Here is a 14,228-nt window from a genome sequence, read left to right as displayed (position 1 = left end):
TTGTTTCTTCTTGTGTGAATAGGAAATAGCAAAGGCTGAAGGTCTCTGGAACCTCTTCTTGCCCGCGGTGAGTGGCCTCAGCCAGCTTGACTACGCATGTATTGCAGAGGAGCTGGGGAAATGTTTCTTCGCTTCAGATGTTTTTAACTGCCAACCTCCAGGTAAGTATCTAAGACATTTACAAGTACATTAATGTCCAACCATCTACGACCTTTGGTTGTCATCATCGTCTGTATCTGGATGGCCATCAGGAATGACAATATTGAATAGTTTAAGCCCTGTACAACATAATTAAGGAAACCTCCTAATACTTACATTAAAAGTATGCTATTGTATTGTCATTGCAACATTACCATAGTTGCAGTGCAAAGCAAGTTTGTTTAATAACTTTCATTTCTAAATAAAACATAACATACCATGTGTATTTGTAAAACGCACGTTCACCCAAGAGTATCTTGACGCTGAATAACAGATGTTTATTGTTACTCAGCTCAGTGGTACTCATTGACACTCTGACACAGAGTGACATACAAATATCACTGTGAGATCCAAAGACATGTTAGTCCATCCAAATGCAAGCCACACCATACGTCAAGCTCTATAAAGCACAAAAAACCCATTTTAAAATATTATGTTTTTATTAAGAAACCTGATTGTTTTGACACTGGTGTCGTGATAATTTTTTTTCCTTGAGCTTGAAAATTCTTTGCTCATTGCTTAGAAATGTGATGCTGATGACCTCATTCCGATACTTTGGAGTATGTATTTATCGTAATCTTTCCTGGTGATGCCACAGAGGTGTATTTTAGAGATGGTGTCTTTACTGTAAACCGTGTAAGTAAAATCATTCATCCATCCACACATTCAGCTTCCTAATGCGATACAGCACACTTGCCCCCTGTTCCCGTTGGTGATCAATACTGAACTTTTCCAATTGGAGGTCACACTCCTATTGCATGATTGTTCACTTTCTATTGACCAAATGATCAACCATATGGTATGAGTAATAACCACCCAAACACAGGACTTTGCCTGCCCATGCCATCTCTTACATCCCACTACACTTGTGGTCTGACTGTCTATTCATCTATACACTTGTGTTCCTCAGAGAGGTGCCTCAGTACAGACAATGTTGAGTTTGGGTTTACAGTCTTCACTCGATGATGGTAAATGGTAAACAATTAGCACCCAATGCAGTCATTGGGCTCGCTCATCAATCATCTGAAATGGGCACAAATTTTGCGAACCTTTGTAAACCTATTTATTTAAGTTTGCTACATAGTAGGTTACCACTTTGTTCTTAACGTGTGTAACAGCGTATACACCTAATGAGCTTCCTGGCTAGACCTTACTATATAATGTGTTCACTAGACTTTGCGACTATATTTGTGCTACATAAATACCCCTAATAAAAATAAAATAAATAATGGACACGCTTGTTAAAAGGGCATTTGCCATTTCTGAGTCATCATTTGCTGAAGGTGGTAGCTCCAAGGCCACTGTCTGCAAATCGCATGTCACATTTGCTTTTTCTTCTGGTTGTAGGTCTGACAGGTGTTGTTTCCTGTCGACCAGAAGGTTTGGGATGGTTAGTAATTTTCTGGAGGTATTTTGGGACAATTTTACCTTGCAATTGTACATGAGTCAAAAGACCTTAAAAACAATTCATTTTTTGTACATGAAACCAGTGCAGACTTTGAAGTTGGTCTATCTGCAGTTGTGTTTTTTAGCCTGAGGATGGGGCGTCCAGTTGTATTTTGGTTTTTTTTGTAGTCTTTGGATCAGGTATACTGGAAGACCAGCACATAAGGTGTTAGGATTGCCAAAGCAGGAAATCACTCACAACGCAACAACCACTGTCTGGGGTAATGCAGGCTGAGGACTTTTTGAGGCGTTTCAGTTGGAAGAACCTGGGGCCAGATGTATCAAGCAGTTTTACCGATTCTGTGTCTATGGGAAAATGTGTTCGTACATCTGGCCAATGCTTTTTACCAAAGCTCCTCTCTGAGAGCTGAGGCTTGCATCTGTATCATAAATGATTCCCAGGTTTCTTACCTTTGATTTGAATCGTATAGTTTGGCTGAAGAAATTGAATGGGGCCTTATGGACTTTTTTTTTTTTATGAGGTGTTTAGAAAAAGGGATGAGAACTTCAGTTTTAGACATGCACAGTTGAGGCTGTTGTGTCCCAGTCAGGTCTTGATGGCCTCTAGAGTGTTTGCTATTGAAATTAATTTGTCACTTTCTTCTGAAACCTTTATGTATATTTGATTATTATCTGTGTAGAAATGAAAGCATATGTTGTGGATGTGTAGGAGATCCATGCAGGGTTTGATGTGGATACACAATAGTAAGGGAGACCGGAGGATCCCTAGAGGACCCAACAAGTGACTGGGCTGATTTGGCAAGGAGGATCTCTAGATTTGCTTTCTGGCGGTGCTTGGACAGGAAAAAGGTGAGCCACTTGAGCCACTCTGATACGTTGGCCACAGATTGGAGTCTATGCAAGAGGATTTTCTGATCTACCGTGTCAAGTACAGGTGATAGTTCAAGGAGGATAAGCATGCTCAGGGCATTCTGGTCCCTTAATTCTGGAATTTGGTCTCAGGTTGTCAGTATGGTAGGCTCTGTACCATATTGTGGGGAGCAACCACAATGTTGGGAGTCATTGAGGCCATTGTTTCGTCATGGAGGTGACTGGGAAGAGAGACATCAAGAGAACTGTGTTGATTACTTCTAAACGTACTCTTCCACTTCAGATTCCTCTTGTCCACCCAGCATTCCAGTCGATGTGCCCATGACCCATGTCTGTTGGGGTTACTAGCAGCCTGTAGGTGCCACAAGATTCATGGAAATGTGCTTACTCTTGAACAAACCTCATTTTCCTTTAATAATTTTTTTAATTTTAGGTTGTGTGGGAGAAAAGTTGGGCTATTATTAATGGTGATTACCAGTATAGCATCATTGAAGTTACAAGTAACATCAAAAAGCCTGACCGCACTTTTAGCTTGACAGAGTGTACATCCTCCTCCTCTAAGGATTTCATAATGACCACATAGGTCCTAGTTCTCACTGCACTTTGCTTGTGCAACCCTTTGATCCTTCACTTCATAGCCCCGGAACGTTTTGCTGTCTGCATAGTCTTAAGCATGATTTGTGAAATCTGTCAACCTAACATTTCAATACCGTGCTGAGATATAATGTGGCCATTATTTATTACAGATTCTGGCAACATGGAGGTTCTCCACTTGTATGGGAACGAGGAACAAAAAAAGCAGTGGTTGGAACCGCTCCTTGAGGGAAAAATCCAGTCTTGTTTCTGCATGACAGGTAATGCGAGACACCGCAACACACTGTGCTGTTAGCATGAATAGTTTCCTATTGCCTAGTATGATGCAAAACCGTACTACTAACATTGCACACCTGGATAATGACACAAGGGGCCTGATTAAAAGTTTGGCTTGTGGAAATATGTCTGCAATTGGGGGAAATTTATGTTTCTGTCCAGGTGGCGGACAGATATCCACCGCATACTGAGTTGTCTGAGGTGTCTCTAATAAATTTGCAATATCTGCCACTGGGGGAGTCACAATTGGCACTGGGGAACCTTTGCCAGAAACTCTGCTAATGCCTGTATGATGTTGGAATGTGGCAACTGGAAATGGAGCCGGAATTGATGGTACATGTTCAGTGCTGCATATCTACTCTCCCTAACGCTCTGGTACAGTTTCTCTGCATGTTATGGACAGTAATCTCACCTTTTTGTGAAAGTCTTCTACTCTTTCCATGGTGGTTTTTCACCGACCTCAGTTAGCTCGAACGAGTGAGTGGACTCACCACTCTAGATCCGGAGAGTGAACCACTACCATTTGTAACTTGAGGTAGCCTGCTCTGCCACAGGAAGGATGGGCTCTAAATCTGCCACTTCCACAGCGGATTCACCATTACTGGGCTTTTCTAAATCTAGCACACAGTCTTTGCCCCAGACATGCCTTAATAGGCTGTGTCTGAGCAGTATGCGGAAGTTTCATCTGTTGTGTGGGAAGCATAGAATGGTTATGTTGTGGGTGGTCATCCCAGGACTTGTTCCTGCAGTGAGAGGTGGAATGACCCCGTAGAATGAATGAAATGATAAGACCTTGACCTCCTGGTGGACCATGTTACTCGGACCCTACCTATGCGGTACAACGCAATCAGTGCAGAATAATTAAGCAACATTCTTTTTATGCCTGCAAGTTTGAATTTTCTTCAGTAAAATATTGGTGATGAGTTGTAATGCTGGCATGGGGTAATGTATAAGATCAACTGAAACCTAAGACTGGAGGTACCGGCGGAGCACGGCTTAGTGCGGAGAAAGACAGTGAAAAGCAGTGATGGACCTGTGTGGTGTTTTGGTTTTGGTAGCTGTGCCGTCTGCCCCTTGTGAGCTTTCAAGTGACCATACACTGGCAACACTGGCCCAGGAGGGAAAAAGAGCTCATGTTAGCTGGTGGATGTTGGAGCATTAGAGTAACTGAATGATATCCAGGAAGGAGAAAGGGAGTGATTTTGTGTGGTTTATGCATTGTTTCAGCACACTGGACAGACCCTGCCATTTATGCGTGTATTAGCAGTTGCATGAAGTAGTATCTCCCCGGATAAAGCCATGGGTGCTCACAGACAGAGGCTGCGGACCAAGGCACAGCCCAGACACACCCATATCTTCCAGCAGTATGTGACATTACGCCCACAACTGCAGACTTTAGAACTGGGGAACCAGGTTCATAAATGGCAACATTTTAGAACAGGAAAGTGAGAGATATTGAAAAAATAAATATATTGAAGCAGAAGCAATTTGAGACGGTAAGCAGCTAAAATAAAGCCAATTTTAGCTTAAAAAATTGGGAGTCTCCTTACTGAATCATGTCTATTGGCGTGTGTGCAGGTTTGAGTCCCACTTACTGCTCAACATCCTGTGATTCTGAGCATCTCACTTAATCTGACCGTGCTTAAAAAAAATGATTTGTACCTTATACAAATTAATCTGTTGCTCATGTAAAGCTCTCCAATGCCCTTGAGCTGAAATTGCGCTTTATAAAACTGCAAAAATGAAAAATAAAATACAATGGGGAGGGGGGTAGGCATTGCTCCTTCCAGAGTCCACAGGCTTCCCACTCCCAAAAAGCCCTATCTGCCCTCTTAATAAATCACAATGAGTGTGGTGAATCTATTGACATAATGGGTACTTCCTATATCTAACTCCTTGTCCTCCGGTTATAGATGAGGTGAACGTACCAACGTAATGTGGCATGCTTCATCATTGGCCACCTAATCCCACCCCGGTAAAATGGTATTACCAGGGTGGACTGGACCCCAGTTAATGGGGGAGTTTGTAAGATATACTCTTTTCCTGGCTAGTACAGGGATCCAGTTCATTTAAAAAATGCCCTAAAAATGCCACACGTATATCTTTCATCATTTGGCACCTCCGGTAGGATTAAAATGTGAATAAATACATTAATGAAGGTTTTGGGGTTACTATAGCCCCATCGTCCTTTGAACGTGCTGATGTGTTTCTGAGTGCTCTATAAGCCAGATGACTGGTCAGGGGCATTCCTCAGGGCAAAAAAGTATCCTTCACTCTAATTCTATTTGTGTATGTTAGTATATGTATGTTTAATTATATAGGAAAGACCAAACTTTCCTACTTCTCCTTATTTGAATTTCAAGACCTGAGGTACAAAAGCATGTAGGTTTAGGCAATACCATACCATTCATAGTGCTGGAATGGTGATGATTCGTAGAAAAAGCGTTCAATTGGCATGGAACATGTGATAGGGTGGTGCTGTAAATCACATGCACAAACACATGCTTATCACACATGCAAGTTTGTGACCATCGACATGCATGCTAGTGTGTCTTTGCTTACCCTCTTTAGGGCTACTCTTTACTCCATGGTCTGCCCTGGTATTTTTTTTACCCAAAATGGGCCCAATAATCTGGGAACAAGGAGTTAGGAAAAGGAATTACGTGTTCTGTCACTCGTTGTGATTTATTATGTGTCACAGGAGGAAGTGAGTGTGTCTTAAAATCTCCTTTTCTCTCAATGTGATATTATGATTTATCTGACCTCATCCAACACCCACTCAATCTGCAACAGCCCTTCACCTCAGGTATTTACCACCTGCTCAGTGTAGGTGGCAAATATATTTGAGACTCCCTGAAATCAGTGAAAACCTGTAGTAAAGGGCCTGGTGAATCAAAATCCAGCAGGTTATTCATCCCAGGGAGTTTAACTCATAATCCCTTTAAACTCACAGGGCGATACCGTGCAGAACTGTTAATTTCAGCGCTGGTATCTCCCTGCGGAGTAAACGGGGACCTTGCGAAGAGAATCTTAGTGATTGCTAACTTGGTTAGTAGAAGGCTCATCATACAAACAGTAGGGACTGGAGCCTGGAATGAGCTGCACCGCTGTGTCTGTGGTTGTGCCTGGATAACAAGGAACAGTGGTGAGTACCAGAATAGTTGAGTTACACTGGTTATTGGTCCATAAGTAGATAAAATCAAAAGTGTTATGGATGTTTCAAACAATTCTTTGGCAGTGGCCCCATCATTTTGACCAACATTGTCATGCATCGTGTTCCTGGGCACTTCAGGACACATCTGGGCCATATGGCACTTCACAGGACAGTTGTGGAACTGTTTGAATATAGCATATATAGAATACTTTTTTGCCATATGACTGTTTGCCTTGGGAATTAATCCAGCATCTAATACTCTCAGTGGCTATATCATTCACTTACACACTTTTTTACTCGGGTATCCACTCACTCAGTCACTGGCCTACTCAACCCAAGATATTGGGTGTCATTGTCTTCTGCTGCTCACTGTGTAATGTGGAGCTGTGTATGGGTGTTATGTTGAAAGATGTTCACCCAAAACTTGGTGAGGTGAATGCTTGATGTTTTCAAGTGACTGTACAGGCCAGCATCAACAAATCAATTTAGAATGGGAAAAGTGCATTAGCTTACCTAGAGACTGACAGTGTAGACATTTCGGTGAGTAGTTTGGAGGCCACCAGTTAGCAGGGGTAGCGTGTGCCCACAAGAAGAAGGCAAATGTCAATCGCCCTTTTCCTGGAGGGAATGGTTAACACACTGAGTATCATGAATTTCTGATTGCTACGGGTTCCAGCTGGAACTGAAGTGGTAAACATGAAGTTTCCAGGAGATGAGGAGTCCAAAGCTGAGAGAATGTCTAGAGTATAAAGTTACTTATGTTGTTATTTTCCCTTTTTCCGTTTGATATGTGCTGGTGGTACATATAGCCAGACATGAAAAGATGGAAGCTGATGACAGAGCCCGGGTGGTGGGTGTTTGTTAGTGGGGGTGGCAAGCTTAAATTCTAGAATTTTGTATCCATGTAGACGTGAGCAAGTCTAGGCTGGCTACACCGTGACAGACTTCTATACAGCATTAGGGGAGATACAATGTTGAGTAGGTTGGGGAAGGGAAGGGTGAACCCTGAAAGATGGAATACATAGATGTAATAAAGAGAGAAGCTGGAAGAGGGAGGAGAATAAGGGATGGGGGGGGAAACTGCAGAGGAATAAGAGTAGCAAAAGCGGGTGGGGTAGCCGAACATCAATAAAGAGGGAGCATAAAAGGACAGGTAATGTTGCATACAGTTTAATAAGGAGAGGGATAGCAATTCTCCATGGTGACTGCAGCGGAGGTGAAGAGCAGATGCTGGGTTTCCAACAGGGAGAATAGTTTACAATTTTGCATAGTTCTCTGTGCAGAGTTTACAATTGTGCATCATTGCCTTTACAGAACCAGGCGTAGCTTCAAGTGATGCCACAAGCATGCGATGTAGCATGGTACGAGATGGGGATAGCTACGTCATCAATGGCAAGAAGTGGTGGTCCAGTGGTAAGTGAAAGCAACTAGGGTGGAACTCTGTGCCTCTGTGTATTTGGCATATTGTATTGACCACATGCTTCATAAGAAGGACCAATGCATATCCTTGTTTCTTCAGAATGACATTGCAAAATTGCAAGTCTTTTCCTTTGACACTTCATAAATAAGAGTCTTTTTTTTTGTCACTGCATGAACTCAAGTCATTTTTATGGTCTGGCTTGACAGCGCAGCTGTCGTCGGACAATTGTGTGAGCATCACTAGAGAGAGGCTTTTTCTCCGCCCACATGTGGGAGCCAGGAGTACATGTTTTGATTGGACAGAAGTAGTGTGTGCTTCCACAAAAAAAGTGCTTACCCTCCACACAGCTGTGATCCTTTTGTTTATTTATCCAGCTGCCTGAGCTTGAACATTTAGGGGCATACACATGCCACTCACTACAATGCTATTAAGGTTTCCTAAATAATTGGATGGGCGGTGCCTCATAGAATAGAAGTCCCTCCTTACATGGTACTAAGACTCAGGGGTCGGGGGACTATGTCTTCCCCCCTGGTTTTTTCACTTGTCTCCTTGACAGACTACACACACAGGTGGGTCCTTCCATGGGCCCCCTCCACTCTACATTTGAGGGGGCCAAAGAGACATTTCCCCCAACATATTAGACACCCTGGTATATTTCTGCTAACTGGACAGTTGTACCCCTGGGGGAAAGAAGCATGACCTGAACATAACAAACATTATAGTTATAGAAAATGTACAGAAAACTTCCATGGAATACCTGTAGGTCCTGGAACTATATCCCGTATATTCCAAACAGACCTGTAATGAGCCTGGTCCTCTTTTTAATAAGATCCTGCATCTTGTGGTTGTAGGTGGACGCCAGTGAATTTCCAGTCATTCTTCAAATGTTTGAAAGGGGGTGGGATGTCATCAAACATTTTAGAGGCCCGTGTTTCAATCTAATAATGCATTCACAAGCCACATTCAGTAATCACATCCCAACACTAATATACCCTGCTTAAGTTTCAGCATTTTCAAGGTGTGTAAAAATTACAGCCTATGCACCACTATATATGTAGGAAATCTAATCAGTGCTTGATGTTTTTTTTGTGTTTTTTTGTAACAAACATACATTTTAGCAGCAGAGGATGCTTTGTCAGCCATAAGCGGCCATCTACTTGAATAGCTAATAGAAATGCAGTAAAATGAAGGAGTGCATTGGAACTATATTTTATGGCACTGCTTTACAAATAATGCACAAACAAATAAAGCTGTGTCCTGTAAAGGAAGTAATATATCTGAGCCACTTAAGCTTCTATAAAAATTCCACAGGGGATCTTAAGTTCTACAAGTCTCTGAGTGCTGCAAATTGCCGCCGTTATATCATATAGAAAAGCTACTTGTTTCTTGTGTGTGCTGTTCAGAATTCAGAGAGTACTCCTCGGTACTGTGCACACTATGCCTTCTCCAGTCGCCATATTTCTTTACTAGTTCCACAATTTGGCCTTTGAACGATGCCCCCATGAAGACGTAGAGAATCGGGTTCAGGCAACTGTGAAGCAGCGCGATAGCCTGCGTTACCTGGATGGCCACGTCGATGGTCTTGCTCATTTGGCAGGACGTTATCCAGGTGTAGATGATATCAAAGGCCCTGCAGAGCTTAACTACATTGTACGGTAGTTGGGTAGCAATGAAGACTCCCACCACTGCCATCAGGACCTTCAGAGGTCTGGACTTCCTGATATTTGGAGCCTTGATCAGAGCCCTCGCCATGGCGGTATAACAGGCCGCCATAATGAGAAACGGCACAGCAAAGCTAAGGACTATTTCTAGGATCTGAATGGACGCTTTCGTGAATTTGGCCAGGTCTGTTGAAAACACAGGCAGACACAGGTGTCTTTTTCCATGTTCTTTGGTCGTGTTGAAGACAAGTTCTGGAATACTGAGCAAAATGGCAGCCACCCATATGGATAGACAGATTACCCGGCATTGCTTATTCTGCTTCTGACGACTCTGGGCTCTGGCTACTGCCATGTACCTGTCGACGCTGATGCCAGCCAAGAACAGCATGCTGGAGCTGAAGTTCATTGTGTACAAGGCAGAGGTGGCCTTGCACATTACTCTCCCAAGCACCCATCCGTGTATTGCATTTACCACCCAAAAAGGAAGCGTGAAAAGGAGCAGCAAATCTGCAATAGCTAAGTTCATGATGTACACATCCGTTTCAGTTTTCTTTTTTTTGTAGTAAGCGTAAATTGCCACAACCATGGAATTTCCAGCCACACCAGTTATGAAGACCAGGGTGTAAAGCACAGGCAGGAAGATCCTGGTGAAATCGCGGACATCCCCTTTTTCACAAAGCGTTTCATAGTCTGTGTAATCAAGAGTGGAGTTGGCTTCATCTGTGTAATAGTACTCCTCAGTAGAACTCTCGATTATGTTGCTGTTTTGAGGGTCCATCACTTACACTTCCTAGAAGGAAGCAAAGGAAGATGAGTACATTGGTGATACCTATTTTTAAAATAATAAACTACAACATTGGATAAAAAAACAGTAATGTTATGTGTGCAACTGTGAGTATTTCCACATTAAAATTTCACTGGGTTCACTTTTCTTTCTCGGGTATTAAAACCAAATGAAGTGTGATTTGTGCCTCCCATTGACCACGTTTAAGGATATGATGAAACAGTCCTCTTTTTTCCATGCAACACACTGAATAGAAATGTTGTGTCCTGTGCTCTGACGTTTCTTTCAACTCCTAGGAATGCTTCTAGGAGAACTCTCACCTCCCTCTCCCACAAACAGTTTTTTTTATTTAATACCAATTCCCTAAAATGTATATTGTTTATAGCAAGGAGGAACAAATGGAACAGATTATTATCATGAAAACAAGAGGCAGTGTCCTACTTTCAATTACCCATTAACAGAAATATTCCTCTAGTGCTGCATAGAGAAAAACTCTGCTTCTCTTATGTGTCAAATGCTGAGGTTGCCCTGCCACGAATAGGGACATTTCGCCTATACTCTGAATTCGGTAGAAGGGCACATTGTGCAGATTTCCAATTCAAGTTCTTCCATAAAACCACAGAAATGAAGTGCTAACAGGGTAACTGTAGTCAAAGCTAGAGTATGTTTTAGGGGACTGCAAACAAATGTGAGAATGAGACCTTTCACAGGCCATTCGATTTCTCACCAGTTTTTGCACTTGATGTACCAGACGCTAAAATATGCATTCAGATTTATAATAAATTAATTCAGGTTATGATTCATTTCCACATTAAGTCTGCATGCATTATTGTCTTTCTGAGTGGAAAGTTGGCAAGAAGTAGAGAAAAGATAGTTAGAAAGAACTCCAGGTCATAAAGCGAAAGGTACACTGTATATACTGAATGCACTATAGTTTGAGGTGCATTTCCACGTTGTCCCTTTACCACCACATATCTCCATTGCTTGTTTTCTAAGTTGTCTTGGATATACAGGGAGTTCTTGTGCAGGAGAACTGTAACACCTACTATTTCAATTGGGGCACAGCATAAAACTACTTGGGACGTTGCTTATTTCTCATTTTAGGCTGGCCTTACACCAGGGATGCATAGATTGACTGGATAGGCTTCCAGCTTACAACCAGATATTAACTGTTTTATTTGGAAGTTTAGTCCTCTAGCTTTCAATGGGACAATGTTTACTGTTGTTGAGTCATGTAGGACATTGGCAATAAAGGACTTGTGTAGATGTTTCATCTATTCTTGGAGAATCGGGTCACTTACCTACTCATTACTCTTAGCTTGTGTTGCTTACTACCCCACTACTCATGAAATTCAAACTTAGAGCAATATTTTAAGTCTGTACTTGGGCTACTTTTATTGTCACTCACCTAACCAATGGGCAGGAATTCTTGCCTCCCTACTGTTCTAGTAAGAACATCGTAGAGCATCACGCTCTATCAAACTCTCACAATAGTCAACCTTTCCATGCAGTCTTCTTCCCAATAACAATCCTGCAGTCCTTTTACTTCATTTTAGTTACCCATGCCTCTGTATGTAGACATTTGTTCCAAGTCCAACTTCTGTTCTTTCAACACCCATGTACGTTGTGCACAGATCCTGGATTTTATATTTAAAAGTTTTATGTATGTCGGGAATGGGGTTATTATTCAGGTGCTGTACGCCTACCAACTCAATAACCCACTCTAATTATTTAAGAATGCACCATAGCTAAGTTATAAAACAGGAAGTAAAGCTGGCATCTCCTAAGTTAAAAGTTGTAGGTGTAAATTATAGGTTTCAATGCAGAAAATATACCAAGAATGTAAAATGTCAAGAAATGTATTCTGATGCAAATGTTGTTTATATTTTTTTATAAAAAATTAACAAAAACTACATTTGAAAAACAACCTCAGGTTAGGTCAAAACATAGTTCTGAGAGAATCCCTGCTCAGTCCCTGATATCTTTGGCACAAACAAGAAACAATACCCAGAAAACCGTGTGTTAAGTTCAAGCTCTACCAACAATTTTAAAGTAAAAAAGACAACGCAATAAACTTCCATATCCAATTTAGACCAAAAGGGAACACTTTAACAAAAAGTCACTAACATCATTAAAGGTGGGTTGAGGAGAATCAAAGAAATGAATTTTAAAGTTGTAAGGCAAAAGGTGCCAACAAAAATAAAAGTGCTAATCAAAAACAACAATTCATGGTTGGTCACGACCTAGGTGCAATTTCAGGTTGTCTTTGATGGAAGAGAGGTCAGGTACACCAAGTGGGTCATACCGGTCAGAGTTTTTACATTCGTACTTGGGATCTGAATTACAGTTTGGTGGATGGGTTAGTCCATCACAAATGTGATGGATATCCTGTCTGCCTTATTGCAAGTGCATTATATTTTGTGGCACTTGTAATAAGGTGGACAGGATATTCGTCATGTTTGTGACAGAGTACTCATCTGCCAAATTCTAAATTAGGCCCTTAGTCTCTGAAATGGAATGTAAAATCTACCAGCATTTCAAGGTTCAAGGCTATGTCAAGTGATGACCCCTCTAAGTCAAATACGTCATCGTTGATCTCCAACTAAAGCTGTAGGTTTTTGCACCAAAAGATTTGAGTGGCACACACCTGGATTTTATAGCTGCTGATGTCGCTTCATGGGTTGGATAGATTTGCCTCCTCGTCCCGGTCCAAGGTTTTACCTTCTGACTTAGTTACTTTTTTGGAAGTCAAACTCGTCCCGGGGTGGGACAAAGCTGGAAGTCATAGAAGGGCGGGGCTCAATAAGGCTGGATACCTTTGTCTGAGGTCCTGATGTGTTAGTTTTCAGCATGTCAGAATCCTCTGAGCTGGATGAACCTGGTTTTCTTGCTAGTCTTGGGTGGTACCTCCCAGGGCAGACCTCAGCACCTTGTCCCAGTCCTCAGGAGGAAGAAAAATGATTTAGTCCGAGCCTTTTCAAACTGCTGGAAAAGTTTCTCTTGTCAGTCCTACAGCTCCTAGTCCTGGTCTTTCTCCAGCTAGGTCTCCTGCAGGGTTCAGTCCTCTGTGGTCAGCTGGTCTCTTTTGGAGGCTGGAGTCCTTTTTATTTTCGTGCCCCTGAAGCAGGCAAACATGAATAAAACCACTTGACCCTTGGACAGCTGTTCTAGACTATAGGTGCCAGAGCAGGTCATTGTGTGAGTCCTTTTCTTCCAGCAAGAGCCAGGAGTCTTCTTCCAGCAGCACCTTCTTCTTCTTCAGATTGAGTCTTCTTAGGAGGAGGAAGAGATTGAGATGCCAGATTCACTAGTCAGTGGTTGAAGAATTTTTGCGACTCAGTCATACCTATTTTCTCACAGTACCCCACTTCCTCTTTGCCTTACTGTAAAATTACCCAGGAGCCCTTGTTACAAGGTGGCAGAGTCCTGCTGCCACCAGAGAGGTCTGTCTTCAGCAGCATAGTCACTCTCGTATTTATATGAGCTCTCCTCCCATCTGACAGAGTAAAAACTGGTTAATACACAGTGGAGCCGGCATATGACATTTAACGCCCACACCATATTCTGCTCCGTCTTCAATGGTCTTTCAGGACAGATCAGGTGATAAACATTTTACAACTACCATTACAGGATTAGAGCATGTGCACTGTGGCACTGATTAGCAGTGTCACAGACCACAAAGTCCGAATACCGGCAAATATAGTGCACTGGAAATGGTGAAACATCTAGGGTGACCATGCTGAAAGGGGGAATTTCCTACACTAATGCAGCCTAAGCTGGATGTTACCTAATGGCTCATTCTTCCACCACCCTACACCTCTGTCTCCGTATGGCACTATTACAGGTTCATACCTTCTTTCTCAA

The 14,228-nt window shown here is 42.2% G+C and overlaps 2 protein-coding genes across 6 annotated transcripts in view; one reads left to right on the top strand and one right to left on the bottom strand.

Moving 5' to 3' along the window:
* Window positions 1–14,228, top strand: part of ACAD11 (acyl-CoA dehydrogenase family member 11) — a 366,306-nt gene that overhangs the window by 230,832 nt on the left and 121,246 nt on the right. Inside the window, exons 11-13 of the mRNA XM_085630689.1 lie at window positions 23–161; window positions 3,222–3,329; window positions 7,814–7,912. Of these exons, the coding sequence (XP_085486815.1) occupies window positions 23–161; window positions 3,222–3,329; window positions 7,814–7,912 (346 nt within the window). The remainder of the gene's footprint in view (window positions 1–22; window positions 162–3,221; window positions 3,330–7,813; window positions 7,913–14,228) is intronic.
* The window catches only part of ACKR4 (atypical chemokine receptor 4), a 53,314-nt gene continuing 47,353 nt past the window's right edge, over window positions 8,268–14,228 (bottom strand). For 4 of the 5 annotated variants that reach the window (XM_085630692.1, XM_085630694.1, XM_085630691.1 and 1 more), the window contains exon 2: window positions 8,268–10,370. In XM_085630692.1, the coding sequence (XP_085486818.1) occupies window positions 9,282–10,358 (1,077 nt within the window). In that variant the 5' untranslated portion in view covers window positions 10,359–10,370 and the 3' untranslated portion in view covers window positions 8,268–9,281. Of the gene's footprint in view, window positions 10,371–13,011; window positions 13,672–14,228 lie in introns of those variants that run through there. The other variant, XM_085630693.1, reaches the window with a different exon arrangement.

The sequence above is a fragment of the Triturus cristatus genome, chromosome 10 (assembly GCF_964204655.1).
Source record: "Triturus cristatus chromosome 10, aTriCri1.1, whole genome shotgun sequence".
Classification (NCBI taxonomy): Eukaryota; Metazoa; Chordata; class Amphibia; order Caudata; family Salamandridae; genus Triturus; species Triturus cristatus.
This window is presented reverse-complemented; position numbering and strand designations above follow the sequence as displayed.